Below are 25,462 nucleotides of genomic sequence, written 5' to 3'. Positions count from 1 at the left end.
TAACAAATTACAGTCTCATTTGAAAAAGTGGCAACCCCTACTACATCACTTATATTAACCAGCAAAATGTCGCTTATTTTATACTGTATGTAAAGTTTATTTATACATTATTTATTGTACAGAGAAAAAAAAAATCAATGGATGTAATGCGAATAATTAATGCACACCCTATAAAACATTGCAAAACAATTCCGACTTCTTTTTTATCAAACACATGCAAGAATGAAAACGTGGAGTTTTTTTGGTATTTCATTAATTTGCAATGCAAATACAATGCCAGTATGGTAATTATCACGATGATTTGCTGAATGAGAGGCTATTTTTTAACCCTTTGCACCCTGACCCCCTGGTACTCTATGACGTCATCGGACATTTCTGTCCGAGCCGGGTTCAAAGGGTTAATTAACTCAAAAAGACTAATCATTGGTCTAGCATGGTTAGTAAACTCCATCGATTGGCGCATCGGTGTAAAGTTTCATATAAATTTAATACAATTGCATCCAAAAAGTTGTGTCACTGAACTAGGTCTCTAAATAGAATGGTAAGCTTAGATATCCTTTCTTTCTTTCTTTGCAAAGGAAAGTAAAAAAGAAACAAAATTGCGACAAAAATTTTGACGCGACAGTTTTCACCGGTGCCCTTGGAAAACATAGCGTAGTGCATCTGTATTGCTTGGTTAGTGACCCAGTTGACTTTTTATCATTCATACGGTAGTGTAGCCATCTGTACAGTAGTGCTTGCGAAATTGATGTGTGCATGTGAACGAATTTTGTCGCAGTTAATGCGAGATACAAAAAATCAAAAGTACCGTTATATGTAATCCCTCTCAAAAAAGTAAGATGGGTAAAATTCTCAAATTTGTTTAATATTCACTGTAAACTCTCAGCTGTATCACACATGTAAGTTGTCAACCACTTTGAAATACATTAATTACCATAACATTTGGTGTATCATATTTTGGAGTAATGAAATCCTGTGGTATAAGTATATATATATATGTATATATATATATATATATATATATATATATATATATATATATATATATATATATATATATATATATATATATATATATATATATATATATATATATATATATATATATATATATAACACACCCACAAACACGCCACATGCTCATTCCGTGTCGCGATTCGCCAGAATACGTCACGTGACGAGAAAATAGATACGTCTAGTCCCCGCTGAATCGGCAAAAGTGACGTCAGAGGGTAATTTTTGAAAAGCTATTTCCCTAGGAAAATAGTTTTGACCAAATTTGGAAAAGTGCCCGGTCACAGGACCGTAGATTCGTCTGCAGCTTCAAACAATGGCGGTTGACTAGAACGTGATGTGCGTCCGGGATGAGCGACGAGCCTCTCTAAAATAGATATATTTTCAATTCCAACAGCGTAGAAACTTGAGCAGCTCATCGACGACAAAGATTAAAGTGCAACTAAGGATGTCGCTGCGTATGCTTAGAATAATTTCGGAAGAAAGCTGCAACATATGTAACCACTGTTGTAGTATCGTCAAGTAAATTTGTCACAATGGGTTGTTACTGTCACAGTGCAAAATATCAAAACACATTAAAAATTATAACATAATACAACATGAGCGTGTTGTGTGTTATAAAAAACCTATAACCTGGTCTTTATTCGGGCTATAGGGCCCATTCATTACCCCTTGTGGCGGTGTGTTACCAGAAACACATCGCTATACCCCTCGACCTACGGCCCCGAGGAATAGCGATATGTTTCTGGTAACACACGGCCCCTCGGGGTAATAAACGGGCGCTAACCCTCATGACCAGGTAAAAGGTATATATATATATATATATATATATATATATATATATATATATATATATATATATATATATATATATATACAAAAATATATATATATATATATATATATATATATATATATATATATATATATATATATATATATATATATATATACACACACACAATTATAAACACACACACAAATACACAGACATGGTCTTCTGCAGGTACTGCTGCTGCTAACCAATCATTATTATCATCTGGAAATATTTACAACACAATGCCGTTGCAATATTGAGTAGGTCAAACATCGTTATTTCGTACCCTAGAATATCCCTTTCTGAGACATCTACACAAAGTAAGCATATATCTCTTTATCAAACCTATCCTGGATTGCTTTCTCACGTTCTTTTTCAAGGCGTCTTCGAGTTCCTTCCAGAACTTCTCTTCTTCTTTGTCTGAACCGTTCTCAGGCCACTGGATGTATGTGATGAGCCCCACAATCCGCTTGATCACTTTCGAATCGTTTACAAGTTTGATGTCCCCTATCACAATCGGAATCAATCTCTGTTTTCTGTTGATCCAGTTGTCAAGGGCGATCCGTGCTTCATGCTCACACATTCCACTCTCAAGGAAATTCCGGGAAATCAGAAGAACGGACGCGCGGCTTGTATCGAAGCAGTCCTCGATGTTGTCAAGAATGGCTGATGAATAACAAAAAATCCAAGAGGAATTACGAATCACAATCTTTAACCAATTGAAAAAAGGTGTGTGTAATCATGCAGAAAATTTTCGCCGGTAAATGGACTTGGGCACTGGAATGCAACTTGTTTTTTCTCACCCATTGAAAAAAATCTGTTTTCTACTTATACTAGTAGAAATAAAATTACAATTTGATTCAAAATGAATGTATGTATTACAAACGATGAAACATGCATTTACAATAATCCCAAATAGTCGCCCTACATACCTTTGCCAACTTCAAAGTCTCTGTGATGCAACAACAGTCTGCATGTCCCGTTTCCTTCGAGATGTTCCACTATAGCTTCGGCGAAGTCTTCGTCTCTACTGCTGAACAATACAAAGGCGTCGCAGTCCTTGCCATCTGCTAAAATATTGGCCATTACACTTAGGTTTCAAAGGGCTTTACGCAATGCTCATTGATTCACTGTCAAACGGTAGTGGGACCTGTATCCTTTTTAGCACGGGGACTGTAAGCATTATAAAGCTCCTATTAATTATTGACAATTTCTTTATTTTCCAGCGATTTTAAGACAAAGAGACGGTGGACTGTGCCCACTGCGCAATTATGCTCCATTTTAGTAATTCAAATGATGAGAGGTTATGTCTACTCCCATCATCTTATTCTTCTGAAAAAGCAGTATCTACCACCAGTGTACGCTCACAATTTCAACAAACTTGTCGCAGTATAATACGGCAAAAACTGCGCCAATTAGGTTGGTCAATATCGGTAAAGAACTTCTTACCGTCATCATAGTCAATATCCATATCTGCTGTCAATGCTGTGTACAGTTGGAGCCTGTATCGGTATCCGAGACAGAAAAATAATGGAAGAAGAACAAACATACATGTGCAAAGAACTAGTATCCCGATGATAAGACTAGTTCGTGACGCGCTTCGATCTGTCAAGCAACAAAAAATATTATTGAAATAAAAATAAATCAACTATTGATAATTATTACTTGCAGCTTCATCAAGGCTAAATGAATAGGTAAATAATTAAGTAAACAATAAATAACAAGTAAATAATGGATAAATAAATAGATAAATAAATAAATATATAAATAATAAATAGGTAAATAAATAACAAATCCACACTTTACATGTTATAAAATGGTAATACATACACAGGACGTTGACTTTAAACGTGCAATATGCAGTATTATTAGCCGAGTCTAATGCTGTGTATTGTACCACTGTTGTCCCTATTTGGAAAATATCGCCTAGTGTGTAGTTGCTGTATAGAGTTACATTTTCCGAGTTGTCCTTCACTGTTGGTACAATCCATGTCACGTTAGTTGCCTTCAAGTTCCCGTCATCCTCTGCAAAATTCGTCATATCTTGCGGGCATTCTTTGAACATTGGTGGCGCTGTGTCTAAATAACAAGAAGAAGACATATTTGCAGGGTTAGTTGCTACGTCTTCAATTATTATCAGCTCGACTATTTTTATCATAAATGAAAAAGTGTAAATCCGTTATGTTTGTATATTTGATACTAATATCTTCGACATATTACCGTGCATAATCGGTAGTGTATTTAAAATTACATACTTAAACGACAGAACTTTCAATGTACTGGATGAATCACATTCAGCTATAGAACTGTTGGCTATATGCAAATAAATTAGAAGCGCTTCCCACATTACCTATTTCACAGTGTTTCCCCGAGAAGCCGGGATCGCAGACACAACCTCGGTATCGCTCACAAGAAGCAGACGATGCAGGTACACAGTCACATGAAATGTTGCAGTATCGTCCGAAAACATTTTTAGGGCACCCTGTTAAAAAAAGGAATGATTATCCTTCTGTTGAAATGTGAAAATCGCCATTTTCTGATGCCCTCGAAAGGCCTGAATTAATCTAATTGTATTTTCTGAGCCTCTTACAAGCGCATATGCGTGTACGGTTACAAAAATAGTAAAAGCAAATATCTTCTAGCAAATATACAAACCACGTACGTAAAAAGAGAATAACTTATGCGTACAGCTTAACTTAGCACATTGGCTTTTAGGCATTCATTCACATTTTAGAATACAATTGAGGGAGATTTGAAAGAGGTTGGCCTGGGTATTCCAAAAATGGTGAGCTTATAATTTTGCTGACTACGTGAACACGTTTTGACAGACACTTGTATACATATACATGTACTACACAGACAGACAAACAGACATATGTACAACTTTGGCTCATGTGTTTCAAAATGTGAGTTTGAAGGGAAAGCCCACCAAGTATCTGAAAAAAGAGTGAAAACCTTCTGGTCCAATCGTGTTATTACATGCCTCATATATCGAACGTCGAGTGCTCCATAGGATTCAATGATTAACCGTTGATGGTGTAGTGGCCCGGAGCTATTTTAAACTTGACAACAAAAATGACAAGGTTATATTTTTGACACAAAAAATCCGCTTGTACAAAATTTATGTGTTAAATAAAGACAAATTGCATAACTGTGATTTAATATGCCAATGCCCTATTTGATGATGAAAATTGCTTTTTTAACTGTGCGGTTATGGAATATAAAAGAAGATAATTGTCTTTTGCAAATTAATCTCAAATTTTGTGTGAAAATTTGTAAGAGAGGCATGTAAAAAACACTAAAGCCCACATAAGGGACTATGTAGACTCGAGTCAGGACACTGTTTGCCCTCCTAATGTCAAGAAAATGGTCACCTGCCTTTGGGCACAAAGACGCTTGTTTGGTAATATACAACATACATTTCCGTTTTGTACTCGGTAGGGTTAGACGCAAACACTAATCAAGTTAAAGTGTGTGATACAGACAAAAATAATATATTCCAACAAAATGATATATTGGAATATGCATACGAGTCTCATATCCGTAAGCTTGATTGCTATTGGCGATCATAGAAGCAATGTCAACAAAGTAGTATAATTACATGCTTATATGTCGAACGTCATGCATAGAATGCAATGGTAACTTGTTGGTGACATTGTAGGCTGCACAGGCACCATTTGCCTGAAAAATAACCCTAAACTATTGTTAATTTGAGAACTTCTGGGATTCAAAAACAACTTGATTTACATGTTGTAATAAAATGTTTGTTTTCTTTACTAGATTATGCAAGAGAAATCGACAAACAGCATATCCTATAATTCAAATGTATTCTTGCGCTGCTCTTTGACGAAACTCATGCTTATTACGAATATCAATTACATAACTGTAATTTGTGTATTAAACCCCCAAAATTAGCATGCAAAATATTGAGAGGCTCGTTAAAACATTTTAGTTCAAAAGAGGGACTTAACATCCTCACAGCGGTAAACCGTGTGCCCTTCCGACTTTGGGCAACAGGTTACCTGCCCTCGGGCATATAGTTCCCTGCACAGGCTTAATATATGTTTCATGATAGTTTTGTAGGATATGGGGCACATACTTGTCGTAACGGTTGCAGTAGCAATGAATACGTTGTTGTATTCATCTATTGCTTCACATTTATAGTGACCTGCCGTCTCCTCAGTGACACCTCTCTTCGTTTGCAATACAGATATCCTAGGAAAAAAATTACATGCGTGTATGAAGGGTCAAGTCAGCTTAGCCAAATAACAAGTATGCAGCAAATGTTGAAGATTATCATAATTTGTCCAATGTAAATTGAATAACCATATTTTAGAGTTACCGTAAAAGTAGATAAAAGTATAGAAACCATATTATCGTTACAAACATTAGTAAATCAGTGCTAAACAGATCCATACAGATAAATAGATAAATATGAAATAAATGAATTGAAAATAAATTACTTCAAATTAGTTGCTCTGTCATCTTTGTTGGTATAATGAGTCCCACAATTATTACATAACCGGCCAAGGGTGATTCTAAGAAGCAGTCAAATGTACCTACCCGAGCATAGGTTCGTCAAAAACGAATAAATCTTTTGTAAAGTTTAGAGTGTGGTGATTTAAGTATTCACCATTAAGCGACCACGAGATCCTGGACTTCCACTCGTCGTTTTCACTTGGCAATATGATGTTATAAGTTGTACACGTTAAAATTAGGAGTGAACCATACAAAAGTAGCTGTTGTTTGGGATGAATATCGATCCATGAAGAGGCTAAATAAAAATAAAAAGAACATATAAAAAAAGAATATATATATATATATATATATATATATATATATATATATATATATATATATATATATATATATATATATATATATATATATATATATATATATATATATAATATATATATATGTATAAAACAAATAGAGCGGACAGATCACCATATGTTGTTCCACATTTTCGACTACCAGGACATACTCTCCAAGATAATGCTCTCTCAGCCATACTTTTATGTCATGTCCCTAACGCGAATTTGTTCAAAGAGCTGGAAAGTCTCTGGATACATAGGGCCGACACAATGTATCCTAATGGACTGAATGATTACGAGCCGACTTCAATACACGACTAGTTTCTTATTTTCATGTCTCCACCCCCTATAGTTATTTTTGGTTTCACCCTCTTGTTCATCTTGCGCATGCGTGCCTATTTTAGTCACTGGCTTGATAAAGATATGCAAGTCATATCGAAACGTTGCCAATCAGCCTAAAATTTTACTTTGGGATTGGAGGTGAGATCGACTTGGAACAAAACACCAGTTCAGCAAGTCACTAGAGTTATATATATATATATATATATATAACAGATAGCTCCCAGTGTTGTCGTAGCGTGGTTCGGTAATAGCCGATGAATAAATTTGCACACGTTTACTGATCTGGTTGTATATTTTAATGAAGATCAACTCTAGCCTTACATAGTTCTGTTTTTGTCTGTATTCTCCTTTTGCAGACATCTTCAACCTGATGATGTCCTACTTTTAGGACGAAACGTTGTATCAAAATTACCAACGGAATAAACAGAAAATATACAACAAGATCAGTAGACGTGTGCAAATGTATTCATCCGATATATATATATATATATATATATATATATATATATATATATATATATATATTATATATTTATACACCAGTGCAAACCAATTACATTCCAACGACAAATTTGTTTCGTATAGTGAGCAAGGCTGGCTACACTCGTCGGATGGTTGCATTAAACTGATGAATTCAAGGCGCGAAGTTGCATATGTTATCTTGGGAAATGGATCCTTAGCAATACCCCTTTTGTTTCATGCTTTTGACACTTTCTAGAGTTATATTTGAAGTTTGCATATATTTGACTGATGACGTCATGTTAACAGCTACAGTTAACGTACTTCTGGATGGCTGATCAGAAAAAAATTATTATGTACTTGCCAAAGAACTAGGAAACAAGAGTACTTCAACCCCAAATAAAGAATGCAACTGTAGGCAGAGACGTCAATGTCCACTTTCGGGGAAATGCCTCACACAAGGAGCAGTATACCAAGCCATAGTAACCAGGGGCGACAACATGACACAAGAGACATACTTTGGACTAACAGAAACTGATTTCAAAACCAGATACCGAAATCATATGCTCACGTTCCCCAACGAGAAATACAGAAACGCACAGAACTAAGCAAATATATTTGTTAAATGACTCAACTACACAATACACCCTCAAATGGAAAATCATCAGACAATGTAAATCATATTCAAATGTTACTAAAAGATGCAACCTGTGCTTACATGAGAATGTTTTTCTGATCCCGGACAGCCATCCAGAATTGTTTTAACACGTTCCCACAATAACATAAATGAATTAGTTTCCACCTGTAGACATCGAAGGAAATTCCTGATGTACAAACATTGAGAGAAACAACTTGAAAACATGACGTTATCAGTCTAATATAGGTAATCTTCCATTAGAACTCTAGAACGTGTCAAATGCGTGAAACAAAAGCGGAATTATTAAGGATCCATTTCCCAAGATAACATATGCAAGCTCGCGCCTTGAATTCATCGAGTGTAGCTAGCCTTTGCTGACTATACGAACAAATTTGAAGTGGGAATGTAAATCTAGTTTATACTGGTAAAATAGTCATTTATCAAGGTCTTCTTCAGTATCTAGCACTCTACTCAACGTGATCTTGAAACTCACAAGCGTATTTGTACCTATCTATCTATCTATCTATCTATCTATCTATCTATCTATCTATCTATCTATCTATCTATCTATCTATCTATCTATCTTTCTATCTATCTATCTATCTAATCTATCATCTATCTATCTATCTATCATCTATCTATCTATCTATCTATCTATCTATCTATCTATCTATCTGTGTGTATAATATATTGAAAGCAGAGCGTTATAAATAAGAAAGAGACAGAGATAGACAGACAGACAGACAGACAGACAGACAGACAGAGAGTGAGTGAGAGAGAGAGTCTGCCTGACCTTTCTGTCAGGGTCTGCAGGCCTTTCTGTTTGTGTTTACTTACGGATATCACAAGCAGGTCCTTGCCATCCGGATTTGCACTTACAAGCGCCATTGAAAACATTGCATCTTGCATCATTTTTGCAAATGCACAGTTTGTCGCAGAGGAAGCCATACTTTCCATCGGGACAACCTAAAAAATAATTAATGTAATCATTCTTACGGCATTTTACGATTTGAAAATAAAGTGGACACTATTGGCGTATGTGGCATACTTTCAATGTTTTGAAAATTCGTCATTGAGATTGAAAAAATACTTTTTATGTTTCTACAGAATATATATATATATTATACAGAATGAAATTATGGACTAGAGCAGAAAAGAGATGACATGGAAGGTGCTTTCAGTTTGTAAGTATGAACACGATTGGAACTAATTTGGGATAAATTGTTTGGTGAAGTAGTGTCGATTTAATCTGCAAATGTAGCCTCATCCACTTTTCTGTTTTAGTTCCACACTTGATTTTATGAGTATCGTGTTTATAGTGATTTTACTTACCTATGTAGTCTATCCATCCCTCACCGGAGGATAATTGTTGTTTTCTGACCTGAAATGTCCATTTTATTGGCACAGAAAGTAAGTTGGTGTTGATGTTATTGAGCACTACTTTCAACAATGCATAGGGTCCTCCATCGGTCACATAGATTGGGTTGAACCATTCCTCATCATACAAGGAATCCGGTGGAAAGTCTGCCTGTAAAGGCAACGTATTAGTTGATAGATTGCCATAATTTAGACACTACACATTGCAGGTCTACAATTACGAATTATTGAATGACTGCAGTCATTGCATTAAGGTAGTTCGCGTCTCGAAAGTGAAAGATTTACACTTTTGCTCAAACTTCCCTCAAGAAACGGATTACCTAATATTGACCGATATTTGAAATTCAAAACAGCCGCCATTTCTGTGTTATCTATTTGGGGAAAAGATAATTCCTGATTTTTCAAAAAACTAAGTCGGCGAAAACTTTATTTACTCTATAAGCTATATGGCACAAGATCACTAATTCACTTCCGGGTTCGTTACCCACGAAGATAGTTCGGAAGAAAAATAGTGCAGACCTTGAAGTTTTGATATCTGCATGGATGCTTGTTTAGTTTGAACTTTAACGTCAAGAATTTTTGTAAAGATATTTTTCTACCTGAATCAAAGTGTAGACTGTTGTGAATAATGGCTGAAGCATTTGATGGTAATATGAGGAGTTCTAGGGCTAATAGAAATCATAACAATAAGCCTGAAATTTGTCAAAAACACCACTGAGGGGGCTATTTTCATCGCTATCTCAAAATTTCCGTGGACTTGCCCACACGAAAAATTAATCAGTAGTCAAGCTGACATTGACCTAATACCTGTTAAGAGGATTCGTGCCGCTGAATGTTTTAAAATAGGAAAATCGAGCTCAACGCTACTGTGGTGGCCTATGGGAAATGAATAAGTGGTCTTGTGCCATATAAAGAACCCTCGCACATGGTAGGCAATAAGAATATCGTAAAAAATTGTCTGAATATCGGTCCCTGACGTGCATAGGGGATGATTCTAGCAGAGGAACAAACTTGGAATTGAAACCGTATGTATTTACATGGACAGGAGACATATATCAAGTTATTAAACAACGGAATCTTTTCCGTAGCTGACCTATTTTTGTACTTCTTAAATATTCAAATGATTACTTCATCTAAGTTGCAAGCGTGCATAGCAAACTGGTCGGTGATTCTTTTTAGGCTACGAAGTAATTCAAATATACATCAGAACGTCCGATAACCAGAATACCTTTTCTTGATAAACGCTGAACGCTACTTCAAGGTCGCCGACGCCTAATACCTTCAATATGTAATCAGATCTTCTAAGGTCGAGATTTATGGACCGGTACCACACTAAAATGGGGAAATAGATTGTCAGCTTACCTAAAATTAAAAAATACCGATTATATCACATCGTATTCTATAAATCAGGCTGTGATCATGACTTTAGTCATCGAACTTTGATAAACAGCGAGAGTTTGAAAAAATCTTGATGTTTGCGATGTTTTGTTAAATAATGTTTACACTAAATAATGTTTACACCCACATTTACTTTCCTTACTTACATAAACTTGTGAAAGGACGCATTTTGAATTCTCTCCCGGCGATGGTTATAAGATGTTTTTGGACGTCAACGGACCCCCTTTGGACCGGTGCGTACAAACTTCTTCCCGCCACATGGCTTGACTTTTCTGCCGTGTTTTACTTTCTACCGTTTCGAATAATTCACCGCCAACTCTGTTTATCGTTATTTTGTGCTGTGGACTGTGGCATTTTGCACGGTGACTGCTGATTCCAATTTATATTGGCTTGTTGTTTTAGCGTATATGCTTTAATTTCACAGGCTTCAGGCAAGCTTACCAGTCGCTTGGCATGCGCGCATTTCTCGGGCGTACGCTCGAGTGTGGGTTTCGCGTTCACCACTTTGTGTACGCGACAGTGTTCTGAAGTATATTGTTGCTTCGATTTTGCGATCAACTCACCATCAATACGACAGTCTGCTGAAGTTTATTCCTTAAGTTTACTCTGTTGTGATATCAATTATCCAGACTTGAGGCAAGTCTATATATATACTATTTTGCTAAATGGAATAGTCGCTATTGTAGCAGTGACTCTTCACCACATCAAACCTATATTACCATGCCCTGTCTGGGGCCATCGCATTTTGATTTGTCGAGCTGACCCATGTGACTGACTTCAAATACACAGAAATGGTTTGTTTACATGCCCGTGAATATGAATAATAATGTTAACAACTCACAGTATCGTACACATCGTAATTTACAGCCAAAACGTATATCATAATCAGTCACAAAATAAAGTGGAGCAAAGTACGTTCAGACACTTGTACAGCGCAGCACGTCACTGTTCAGTGAATACAACATTTGTGTAATACAAGTATAGTCTTTCGCGTGGGAAATTTTCGTAAATTTTGACGGTGTTCTTTGGTTCGTTGATAATATGATGGAAATGACAGACTCCGCCCTGACCATTAACGTTTATTATTGGCGCGAGCGAGAGGAAAGCCAAAATTAACGGTGCTTGGCAATCCTCGCCCATTAATTTTTGGCTTTCCGCTCGCCCTTGCCCATAAATAAACGTTAATGACCAGGGCGTCGCCCTTTATTTCTATATTATACTATAGCTTTGTCAATACCAGTGAATTTTCATTCATCTTTTTTTTTGTCCTTGTCTGTGGTTTCACCTTGCCTTGTTCTCGACATCGCGACAGAGACCCTTCAGTATGTTTGTCAACTTTACCTTTCAAGCATCCGTTTAAGTCTCGTTTTCCCGTTCGCCGAAACAAAAGAGCTCCCAAGTTCTCAAGAAGCCACCGAAAATTAAATTTATAGACACAATTATTAATGAAATTTAAACATTTGAATAACATTGTTGAACTCTGTTGATATCGTTTGCAATTGAATGCTGTACTACTAGCGACATAATAATGATCGTATTGATCAGCTGATACCATGCAGCTCGCTGATCATGCTGATGTCGATGCATGAACATTCCGTTTTCTTTATGTCTGGCACTTCACCGTGTCAGCTTTTTGAATGGCATGATATTGAAAGGTGATGTTTCAAGTTCGATATAGACGGTAGGGATGCAATTCCTTTTCATTTCCTTCGAAAATACAATGTTTTTTATTTCCAAATTGAACCGTTAAAGTGCTGCTCACTTTTTGTGTTGAACGTGCGTGTTCAGTGCAGTGCAATGTGGAGTGCGTGTAAATGTATACAGTATACAGATTCAGGGCCGATCATGCCGGACGACGCTCACTGGCTTCAAACTCCCTTTAAATTTCTTTTTTTATTCGTTTTGTACATCTGCAAATTCACTGACATTGCCAAAACTATAGAATAATAGCAATAATGTAACCCCTTCCGGCCCATAATGGACGAAAGCAAACTTTGCACTCCATAATGTACTCGGCTTCGCCCCGTAGCTACATTAGAGAGGTTAAGATTTCATACGGGAACGGAACGGGAACGGATACATCATCACTTTTTGCGCGCTCTTATCATGTTCTAATGATGCCACACGTTCTCTTGTCGTTTGGCAGTCGTTTTCTACAGTACGGCCACTTTTCTTGTCCACCTTTTCCGGGAGCAATTTTCACGCTCGCTTCGCCATGCACTTGATATTCAAAACTTACATTCCTTTCGTTTTGTATTGTTGCCCTTGGTTTTATCGATCGCCGTCTGATTTTGAGATATATTAGGTAACAAAAAGGATACAAAGTTGCGCTGAACAAAGCAAAAGTACCTCCTGCAGTGCACTCGCAGACGACGACACCCCCGTACGCGCGGCATGTGTCGCATACACTGCACTGCCGATAACATTCAGTCTAGACTGAAATTAACATTGTCATTTGTTTTACCTCCGTGGCTTTACACGGTTTTTCAAACACAAAGTAAAATTTCAGTATTTTCAAGTTCTTGTCTCTGTGTTCTATTAACCTGATATCAGAGCAAAATCCTTTAGACAATGCGACTGTGTGAGTCGGCTGTGTGAGTCGGCACGAACACATCCGAGTCTATGCAGAACATTACGCGTACGGAACGCGTAGCCACTCTACGTTACGTCTCTCATGGGCGAGGCTAATCCGAGTACATTATGGAGTACAAAGTTTGCTTTCGTCCATTATTGGCCGGGAGGGGGTACATTATTGCTTAATAAGTGTGTCTATTCAAAAGGAGCATGAAATAGGGACCTGAGATATTCAACGTGTTGTTTTATGGCTTTAATCTGCATTTGAAATGTTTCAATATTCAAATTACTTACATTGATCATTATTGACATCTCCTTTGAACCTCTCCTTATAAACATGTGGAAATACGACCTCCAACGGCACCTTTGAATGTCCATAAAATAAGGCAATAGGCATTTCCTAGTAAATACAAAACCAAAACATATATATATATATATATATATATATATATATATATATATATATATATATATATATATATATATATATATATATATATATATATATATATATATATATATATAACACGATTGGAACTATTTTGGGATAATCGGATTTTCAAATTTTTCAAATTTCTCAAAAGTGTTTAGGCGCTGTATAGCTGAATGTTGCAATATCGTAAATTACTCATAAAACAAGTGTGTAACGTAAAAAGAAAAGCAGATGACATAACATTTGTAGATTAAATCGGCATTACGTAGCCATCCAATTATCCCAAATTAGTTCCAATCGTGTTATATATATATATATATATATATATATATATATATATATATATATATATATATATATATATATATATATATATATATATATTAGAAACAAGGAATAATCAGGTGATCCCCAGTAGAGCGTGGAGTGGAGTGAAGATAGTAGAAACTGGATGGATTGAAACACACTTCCACACCTGGTTGTTCAGATCATGACGTCTTTATTGTACCTCAAAAACACAACGTTTCGCTCTAAAGTTAGAGCTTCGTCAGGTGTATACTGAAAACGGGAAATACAAAGATGAAGTTGAGTTAAAGTACATTTTACCCAGATGGGATTGTGTGACTAAAAAACTCGTTTGTCTGAAAATATACATGAGTAAAGAGTGTACAGGGACTGACCTGGAGGTTACAAGGAAAAAACGACACTTGTTGGTCCTACGCCTAGGGATGGAAAGTGGCGTGTGGATGTGTTAGCGTAACTGCTTTTATACACTCAGCCTGATGTATGGTGGCGCTGTTTGAAGCTCATTTGAATATTGGGCGGACATTCATTCCGGTAGGAAACAGTGTGTCTAGTTTTTTGATCCACAGTGATTCAATTTGTTTTCTTAATTTGTCGTCTTGTTTGTTTACTAGTATAATTCCAATGATTGTAATGTCATTTATGTTGTGTTCGCCGGAATTGAAATGAATGGCAACTGGAATGTCTTTTTTATGACGAACTGAGGAAAGGTGATTGTTGAAACGGAGACGGAGTGATGTTTTTGTTTCTCCCACGTATTGTTTAAGGCAGCGTTTGCATGTCAGTAGGTAAACTATGTTTTTGGAAGTGCAACTAATGTTGTTTCTTATTTCGTAAGTGTTCTTGTTAACTGTGCTGTGGAATTGTTTTGTGTCTGATGTGTGTTTGCAGATGTTGCATCCCCTGGTGGATTGACACTTAAAAAAACCCGGATTACCTGTGCTGGCGTTGGAAATATCTGAACGAACTAACACGTCCCCGAGATTTACATTACGTCGATATGAAATTATCGGTTTGTGGGTATGGCTTGTTTGCATTTGGCTGACTTGTGTAATATATGGAAATTGGAGTTTATGACGTGACGCAAATTTGGGTGGCAGGGATTGAAAGTGGTGACAAAGGGGATACGGGAGTCTCTTTTTTGTTCATTATATTGGAGGAGAGTCGATCTTGGGATAGATCTGGCACAGTTTATTTGTTCGATGAGAAAGTTTGTAAATATTTACATTTCAAATCATCCCACCCTAGACATGTTAAACTCGGCATTCCTTATGGGCTTGATATACGCATTTGTCGCATTTGCTCAGAGATAGAATGGAGAAATGCACGCCTTGCCACACTTAGAGAAGCATTAATGGAACGGGCCTATCCCGAAAACCTACTCTCCGAACAAATAAATCGTGCCAGATCTATCCCCAGATCGACTCTACTCCAATATAATGAACAAAAAAGAGACTCCCGTATCCCCTTTGTCACCACTTTCAATCCCTGCCACCCAAATTTGCGTCACGTCATAAACTCCAATTTCCACATATTACACAAGTCAGCCAAATGCAAACAAGCCATACCCAACAAACCGATAATTTCATATCGACGTAATGTAAATCTCCGGGACCTGTTAGTTCGATCAGATATTTCCAACGCCAGCAGAGTTAATCGGGTTTTTTAAGTGTCAATCCACCAGGGGATGCAACATCTGCGAACACACATCAGACACAAACAATTCCACAGCACAGTTAACAAGAACACTTACGAAATAAGAAACAACATTAGTTGCACTTCCAAAAACATAGTTTATGACATGCAAACGCTGCCTTAAACAACACGTGGGAGAAACAAAACATTACTCCGTCTCCGTTTCAACAATCACCTTTCCTCAGTTCGTCATAAAAAAGACATTCCAGTTGCCGTTCATTTCAATTCCGGCGAACACAACATAAATGACATTACAATCATTGGAATTATACTAGTAAACAAACAAGACGACAAATTAAGAAAACAAATTGAATCACTGTGGATCAAAAAACTAGACACACTCTTTCCTACCGGGATGAATGTCCGTCCAATATTCAAATGAGCTTTGAACAGCGCCACCATACATCAGTGTATAGAAGCAGTTACGCTAACACATCCACACGCCACTTTCCATCCCTAGGCGTAGGACCAACAAGTGTCGTTTTTTCCTTGTAACCTCCAGGTCAGTCCCTGTACACTCTTTACTCATGTATATTTTCAGACAAACGAGTTTTTTAGTCACACAATCCCGTCTGGGTAAAATGTACTTTAACTCAACTTCATCTTTGTATTTCCCGTTTTCAGTATACACCTGACGAAGCTCTAACTTTATAGCGAAACGTGTTTTTGAGGTACAATAAAGACGTCATGATCTGAACAACCAGGTGTGTTTCAATCCATCCAGTTTCTAATATATATATATATATATATATATATATTATATTATATATATATATATATATATATATATATATATATATATATATATATATATATATATATATATATATATATCGATGTCCAGAGCGTTATAAATAATAACACAAATTACTTCAAGTACGTAAGTAATGATATATGTTACTTGGCAAAATGATACTTACTTGCATTCTATTAAGATGAAATAGTTGAGAATGCTTACCACTTTTCGTGGCCCTCTCGTCGGCATCTCACACGTTTCATTGTAATATGGTGGCCATCCGTCGACGTCTGCAAGTGTTATTGTTACAGTGCACAGCGACTGGCTTGTGTTCTGCATTCATGACGTGGCATGGGCATAAGCGAAAAAGTAAACGGAGTACATTGATATCAAGACATAGCTATTCAATATGCATCTTGTCGAAAATCTTGAAAATCGTGTAATTCATTTATTTGTGTCAAGGGTTATCGTATATGCGCAAGAGAGAGGTGCGCATGGATTATCTTTTTTGTGTCATATGTGACTGGACGTCATGTACAGCAGCTTAATACCGTAATGGTGCACTGTACAGCAAACTTTCGGACGGCAAGACACACTTGTAATGGTGGTGGGTATGAAATTACGAGTAATAAATATTTGATTTTCTGTTCATCACAAGGTGAAAAAGCCAGGGCATTGTCACCGTATACCTGGAAATCTGAGTGTCCATAGGTTCCACAGCAGCAGTAGCAGCACCAGCATTGACTTAGCTATGCTATCAAAAGCGGAAGCTTCTAAAAATATCCTACATTAGCAAGTCAGCTAACTTATTTAAAAATGCAATGATGACATGATTTTTGGTAGCAATATGAAGAAATAAACTCTTGTAATGTTTTCCAGATATTTGGTAGAAAAATCATGGAAAGCGCACAACTATACCGAAAAGGTCAAACGTTGATATGGGTACGCCACTACGCTACCACCAAATATAAACCTATGTAGTCATATGCGCAAAGCATTGCTGTAAAAGAGTGTGATCTTCAAAAGGTTATAAAAAATATAAAAGTTATACCATTATCGACCATGAAAGCGTTTAGAACCTTCTTTCTGATTCAGGAGCCCAGCCTAATTTTGATGTGGTCGTGGGTAATTCTTGAAAGCAGGGAAATGTAAGCTCAGATTTTAATCGAATCATACACTCTTACTCACCTGAACTGTCTCAATTAGGATGGTTAGGATGTATTTTCCATCTATATTACTGTCAAGGTATCCCGCGACGGAAATATCACCCGTGTCCGAGGCTACCTTGAATCGCTCATTCTATTATGACAGAACAAGTAGCTGCCGTTGGTTAATTAATAGTACTACGAAATGACGATATCAAGGACAAATTATATGCTGTATTTCTGTCGGTCTGTCTGTCTCATGTCACTCTTTGTTTCTTTCTTGTTATTCGGTAATAATCTTTCCTTGTTAGCGAGAAATATGTGAGTTCACTCAAGTCATTAAATATTATTCTTTGCCATCCAACTATGGATCATGGCCTGAACACATATTTGCGTAGCCGTGTGTATATGTGTACATTTATTCATTCGTGCATGTTTGTCTGTCTGTCTGTCTGTCTGTCTGTCTGTCTGTCTGTCTGTCTGTCTGTCTGCATGCATGCATGCATGCATGCATGCATGCATGCATGCATGTGTCATAATCTTCCAAATTGGCGCACAGAATAGTAATATTTCACGCTCAAAATACATTAGCGTTCTGGGACGCGAGTGATCAAGCTGACGTTTCTTGTTTGGACTCTAGCAATGCTGGCGCCACGAAATACCAGCACAGTATCGACGACATGATCTCACTCATTTACACATTTACAAGAATTACCCAGTAACTTATTTTTCTCATGGAGGTATTCTGCGTACTACCCCCATGTTCTATTGTGTTTCAACCAATCGTAATATTGAGACGTTGTTATCATTTTAATTTATTCATAGCGTGGGTTTGAAACAAAAGAATTGTAGCAAGCCACGCACGGGCAAGTGATAATTTCTACTTTTGTAATCTTTCTAATGTCGGTAAATCAAAGCATTTTTAAAACGTAAAGACATTTTCTTGGTGCACTAAGAACAATTGACCATGAAAAGAAAGTGACTGACTAAAGAATCAGAACTCAACAAGAAGGAACAAACTTAAAAAATACATTTCACTTGCATTTGTTATAACTGTAACTTTTCTTAAGTGTTTTTATCAGCTGTTGAGTGACACATTGACATTTGCTGTGATTTTATAGTGTGAGATCTCGTAGTGTGCGGGGTAACGGCCGGCTCCATCATACTGCCTGATGTCACGCCCTCAGAAGCAAATTCTATGTTTCACGATTCAGTATGATAGCGCGATAGGAATTTCTCTACTTTATCTTGTATTGTATTTTTTTGCTTTAATTTTCTAGTTTCCTTTGTGTATTTAGCTGACGTTTCTTTGTTTGGACTCTAACAATGCTGGCGCCACGAAATACCAGCACAGTATCGACGACATGATCTCACTCATTTACACATTTACAAGAATTACCAGTAACTTATTTTTCTAATGGAGGTATTCTGCGTACTACCCCATGTTCTATTGTGTTTCAACCAATCGTAATATTGAGCCGTTGTTATCATTTTAATTTATTCATAGCGTGGGTTTGAAACAAAAGAATTGTAGCAAGCCACGCACGGGCAAGTGATAATTTCTACTTTTGTAATCTATGAATAAATTAAAATGATAACAACGGCTCAATATTACGATTGGTTGAAACACAATAGAACATGGGGGTAGTACGCAGAATACCTCCATGAGAAAATAAGTTACTGGTAATTTTTGTAAATGTGTAAATGAGTGAGATCATGTCGTCGATACTGTGCTGGTATTTCGTGGCGCCAGCATTGTTAGAGTCCAAACAAAGAAACGTCAGCTTGATCACTCGCGTCCCGAACGCTAATGTATTTTGAGCGTGAAATATTACTATTCTGTGCGCCAATTTGGAAGATTATGACATATGTATGTATGTATGTATGTATGTATGTATGTATGTATGTATGTATTATGTATGTATGTATGTATGCAATATATGTATGTTGATCTACAATGTGTGGCTTTTTGGTTTGTTTCTGTTGAGAATACTTCACGTCTTGAACTCTTAGCTGAAATTGTAAAATAAACAGTTACATTGTAGATCAAGTCTAGTCAACTGTTTATCTGTCAGTCGAGACAGCGGCTGCCCCATGCTGGTTTACTGTAATAAATCGACGAGTCGGTGGCTTTAAAATGTGTCCGTGGTACCCAAACTAATCGTGTGTTTTGTATGTGGATTGTGTCAGTCTCACATGCTGAGTTGCGGTACCTAGGTGAAACGCACTGTATAATAGGGATAAAATTTCCTCACCTTGTTTCCGTCCATTATTGATACATTTTCAAACGTAAGACGAGTCGGAGTTGATTCCTCTGTAAGCATTGACTTTCTTGAAGTTGCATTAGTTGTTTCGTTGCTCTGAATGAATTTTAAATGAAAGGCAAATTTGAATATACCTTACTATATCTACGATATTAACCAAAAATTTCAGAACTACAAGTCATTGACGGCAACTCCACTCCTCTGATAATACCACATAACTGTTCATGGTCTCGGTGACGGTTAAAGTGGAATGATATTGTCTATGTAACATCTGTACATATGTTCTTATTTTGATACAAAGAGTCCATATTTGATCCTAAAATGATTGGTGTCTCGTGGAAAAATTAATAAAAGTCGTTTGTTTTTAAGGGGCGATCTTTGGAATCCGACATTTTGCAACCAGTTCTGAGTTTGAGTGGATGCGCTACGAATATGTTATCAGATTTAAGGCGCTCTCCACTACACTGACTCATGCCTATACGATATTTTCCCTTCGTTTCATAGAAGATGTTCATACTCCCTAGCATCAGATTACAAGAGTGCCACTTCCAATTCGGAAGTCAAATTAAGTGGGATACGACGATGTCTACTTCTACGAAAACCTACAGTAAGTGTTTAGTCGAGTTTGTTACATTCAAAGTAAGTGCAATTAGATATTATTCCCTATCATATTCGACGAGTGGTGACACGGTCTTTACGTCACTAGTAATTTCCGAGCTGAACGAAGAAAAATATTAGGGAATAATATTCTTATCACATGCACAAGCCAAGAATTCTTTATTTTGTGCAAAGTACAAGAAGTTTTCCATGACAATTCTGGGTTTAAACTTTTGAACTACTTTGGGAACAATATCAATACGCCGTTGGCAAGTTGTCAATCATTTCTGGTCGTCCGTCATGTGAGCGAGGATCATTCACGCTCGTGTATTGAGCAAATGCCAGGCGACCTCTCGGGCTACACGTATACCTTCCGCAAAGTTATACACTATTTCAAAGACAGCAAAGGCCTAGAAATTTACCTAGACAAAGTTACGCAATTTTTCGGGAACAAAAATCGACTGAATCTCAACGGCGCGAACACTGTGTAACGTCGCGCCTTACCCTGGTTACAATGCTTACGGAGCACATGGTAACGCGACCAGCTTTGAGTTCGTTGTTTCCGCAAATTATTCACGTTATTCCTCAGGAATACACAGGCGGTATACTCTTGTGTTTTCATTGTTCAGATTATTATTGTTGTTGTCTATGAAAATATCGCAATGCTTTCTCATTGTTATTGCTTTTCGTCTCACTGATGTTATTTTGGCTTCTATCATCAAGGATAAAACAAAGCTGGCCAGTGACGTCTCAAACTACCGACCCATAGCATTGGCTACTATTCTTTCAAAGGTACTGGAGCATATTGTTCTTAAGAGATGTCGTCAGTATCATATGATTTCTCATTATCTTCAATTTGGTTTCAAACGTAACCATTCTACTGACCTCAGTTTATTCGCCTTCAAAAGAATAGTTGATTACTATACCAGCAAAGGGCCGGGGATCCGATTTTCGTTTGTTTTCTCGATGCATCGAAAGCATTCGACCGCTTGGATCACTTTAAACTTAGGGGAAAGTGGGGCAAGTGGGCCGTCGGGGCAAGTGGGCCATTTTCTATTTAACGACAAATTGTCGTTAAAAGCGATCTCCCCCTTTACGGCAAGTTTACGTTCCAGTACACCAGACATCAGACGCATCCAGCCGATGGTGGCAACCGTCAGCAGACGCGCCGATTTCAGGTAAAAATACGTATTTTCTTCTTAGGGTTGCGTGTTTTGCTACTGGTCACGTGTCCACTAGTATGTGTAAAAGTGGCGATAACATGGATTTCGACCGTATTGTATTGATATGATTATTTCGATAAAAAATAATTATGTAAACATGACAGAGACAACGGTGCCTTTGTTTATGGCGCCAAATAATCAACGATCAATCACAGTTGTTGAATTATTACACGATTTTTCATAGAAATCGTATTTGCTTTTTCCAATATGGCCGCCAAATTCAAATATAACGACATAAAATGAAAACATCTTGTATTTTTCTAAGATTTTAGTATTCACATTTATCTTTGTATTTTGCATATATAAATAACTCCTCCTTGTTAACAGTACAAGTTTTGCTGCATGTTTTACATTGTATGCGATAACAAGAGTCGATTATTTCCTCTCTTGATTTCCTTCGGCGGCCATTTTTAAATACTTCTCGTGGGAAATACTGGTAAAATTTGAGAAGTTTATTTATAAACTGAATATTCTCGATTACAATTTAATTCATCTATCAAAACATATATGTTATTGAATAAATATTCCATGGCAGCCCATTGAATCAGTACTGCAAGTTATATTTTACTAATATGGTGACATGTTTTGTGACTGGCCCACTTACCCCAAGTACTCTGGGCAAGTGGGCCACCTTATATAGTGAATTCGAAGCTGTGTACTGCCTGAAAAATTAATGTCTACTAGCGGAAGCAGCTGGCCTATAAACACACAGACACATTCACATAGGAAATAAATAGATAAATGAAAATTAATTAATAAATAAATGAATAAATGAATTTATAAGTATACAATTATAATATCGTTTATAATGATATAGATAATATATTTATTTGCATAAAAGTAATTGAATAAATTAATTATATATATTTATTGATGGATAAATTGATGATGTAATGAATTAATTATTCAATCAATTAAAATTATATATCTATTGATTTATAATCAGTTAATACATAAATTTATTAGCTTATAAATAAATAATATGTAGGTATTTATTTTTTGTATGTATAGCATATATTTAATATTATGTGTAATATATGTGCGTGCGTATGTGGATAACTAAATATGTCTGACTAAGAATGTGTATTTATATTGTGAGAGTAATACCGTCAATTATAGGTTATATAACTATGATTTTTTATATAATTGCTCTACGACAGGACATGGTAAGAGGAAAAGACTTGCCCAAGAAGCAGGGCCTCTGGGCCCTATCTGCCATGCAAAATGCAGTCAGAGCAGTTCGCTACGACTGGTGGAAGTAACGAAAATGTACAAAATGACACCATGGATCATGCACTGGTGTATTGGTTCATCTAAATTGGAACAATCTGCGGTTCGGACCACAGCAGCAGTGACAATGATTAAAGGGACAAAGTCACTCAGTTTGACATTATTCCAGTTATTTAAGTTTCTTGTGAAATATTATTGTATTGCTCTGCTTATTGAAATAGGCTGAATTACCCAGTTGTCTCAGCTCAACTCACACCCTGTACATGGACATAAGGCATGATTACCGGTACTTCCATCATTTAATTTTTGGTAAGTATCAAAAATTGCTTTGTGGAAGAATTCATGTATTATAAACAGGCATATGGTGAGAGTTGAACTGTAACAACTGTTAATTCAGCATATTTCAGTGACCAGAGCAATACACTAATATTTCAAGTGAAACGAAAATACCAGAAATAATGTCAAAATGAGTGACTTTGTCCCTTTAAGGTGGTTGGAAAGGCTATTTTGGACCAAAACTTAATTCAGAGTAAAATTCAAATTTTAAATGTTAAAGTCAAGATGTTTGGTTACAATTTTTGGGATAACTCCCTTTCTTTACATGTTCTCGGACGAATATAAAAAATTTAATATTTGCAGCCATGGTGTTATATTAAATTAATGGCTTGTGCAGCTCTGTACAGTTCATATAACAGCGTTCACGATTACGCAACATTTTGCATATTTTAAACTTTGAAAACAACTCTTTCCGCATTTTTTGCTTTCCTTTGCTTTGCATTTTCAGTATACAATGATTACAGAAATATATTTCACAAAGCACTGCCCACTATATGATCAATACTACTGCTACTTTGTCAGGTGACTTCATGGAGAATTATATTTCATTAAGGCTCAACCAGATTCATAGTTTGTAAGATCTGTACACAAAACGAGTGATTTATTCTAGCAACAATTTCATGTTAAAAACTGATGCAATTTTGTATGCTAGTCTGCATTGCCATTGCCATTCTTTAATGTGTAGTTCTAAGTTATGAGATGCTGTAGCTACAAAAATGTAGCGAGATGGCAAAGGCACAAAAATACTAAAGCATGGTCAGGCTGATAGTTTAGTGCTCAGTTAGATATCTGTGAGAGCTACCAGTAATTTAATCCAAATTGTTGAGCATTGCTCAGTTCTCGCGTACTATCACAATGTTTTCCAAGTTGTAAGGATACAGTTACTTATTTGAAATAAAAAATTACGATGTATTTTTATATTAATTGTAAAATTGACAAAAAATGAATAAAATATTAATGCATTAAGTGTTCTTTATAACGATAATCATTTAAATTCATATATCTTTCAAAATAGGTGTTAAATTAATATTTATACATAGATTTGTACATCAAGCAGAAATATCAGCCTTGGGGAAAATTGCATATTATTGGTGGCCCACTTACCCCAAATAGTGGGGCAAGTGGGCCACTTCAACAAATATTTTTATTGGCATGTCATTTGCATAATAATATTTCTTTAATATCATTTATTATACCATTACATTTCATTGATCTCATTTTATATTATTACCATATTAACATGAGATTTAATGAAGTCGTTACAATTATATAAAGCAAAATACCACTAAGTGGCCCACTTGCCCCATTTTCCCCTAAAGCAGAAGCTCATTGACAGGAATGACACGTCTATTGTAAGATGTCTTTATTTCTGGAATAGAAACCACTTGTTTTGTGTTCGATGGGGAAATTCAATGTCTGATTGGTTCTCTGTAAGTAATGGTGTAAGGCAAGGAGGGTTGCTCTCTCCCTACTGTTTTAACATTCACATTGATGATCTCATTCAGAAGCTTTGTGACATGACACTAGCATTTGGTGTTATATCTGTGGTGTCATAGCAAATAACTTAAGCTATGCTGATGATATGACTCTTCTCAGTCAAGTGTGAAGGGTTTACAGTTACTGTATCTTCTTCTTTATGTATGTGAAGTTTACGGTAAAGTAAATGACATAATTTATAATTCCCAAAAAAACGGAATGTATGGTTTTTAATGGAAGAAAGATTATCGTCTCTCGTACACCTTGTGTAATGCTCAACGGAAGCAGGGTAAAATTTGTTACTCAGCACACTCATTTGGGGCACGTTATTACAAAAGATAAGGCTGATGATGTCGATATTGAACGACAAAGACGTACTTTCTGTGTTAGAGCCAATATGCTATTGAGACAATGTAAACACTGTTTTACTGATGTGAAGTGTTGTTTCTGCTTACTGTAGAAATATTTATTGCTGCGCATGCCATTTGTGGTTTCACTACAAATCAAAGGTTTTGAACAAACTAAAAGTTATGTATAACAATGTTTGGAGGAGGCTTCTAGGTGTATCTGCTGGTAGCAGTGCTTCAAA

The 25,462-nt window shown here is 36.4% G+C and overlaps 1 protein-coding gene across 1 annotated transcript; it reads right to left on the bottom strand.

Moving 5' to 3' along the window:
- Positions 1–1,977: 1,977 nt before the first annotated feature.
- Positions 1,978–20,105, bottom strand: LOC139138802 (uncharacterized). The gene is made up of 14 exons (XM_070707338.1): positions 20,003–20,105; positions 17,791–17,901; positions 16,825–16,935; positions 13,730–13,835; positions 10,692–10,825; positions 9,419–9,614; positions 8,924–9,052; positions 6,395–6,605; positions 5,931–6,046; positions 4,182–4,313; positions 3,662–3,910; positions 3,281–3,436; positions 2,764–2,898; positions 1,978–2,497 (listed from the first exon to the last, which is right to left on the bottom strand). Exons 1-14 carry the CDS (start codon positions 20,069–20,071, stop codon positions 2,097–2,099), a joined length of 2,256 nt encoding a protein of 751 aa, XP_070563439.1. The 5' UTR covers positions 20,072–20,105; the 3' UTR covers positions 1,978–2,096.
- Positions 20,106–25,462: the final 5,357 nt, after the last annotated feature.

The sequence above is a fragment of the Ptychodera flava genome, chromosome 8 (genome assembly GCF_041260155.1).
Source record: "Ptychodera flava strain L36383 chromosome 8, AS_Pfla_20210202, whole genome shotgun sequence".
NCBI lineage: Eukaryota > Metazoa > Hemichordata > Enteropneusta > Ptychoderidae > Ptychodera > Ptychodera flava.
The sequence above is the reverse complement of the archived record's forward strand: the minus strand, read 5'-3'. Positions and strand labels throughout refer to the sequence as shown.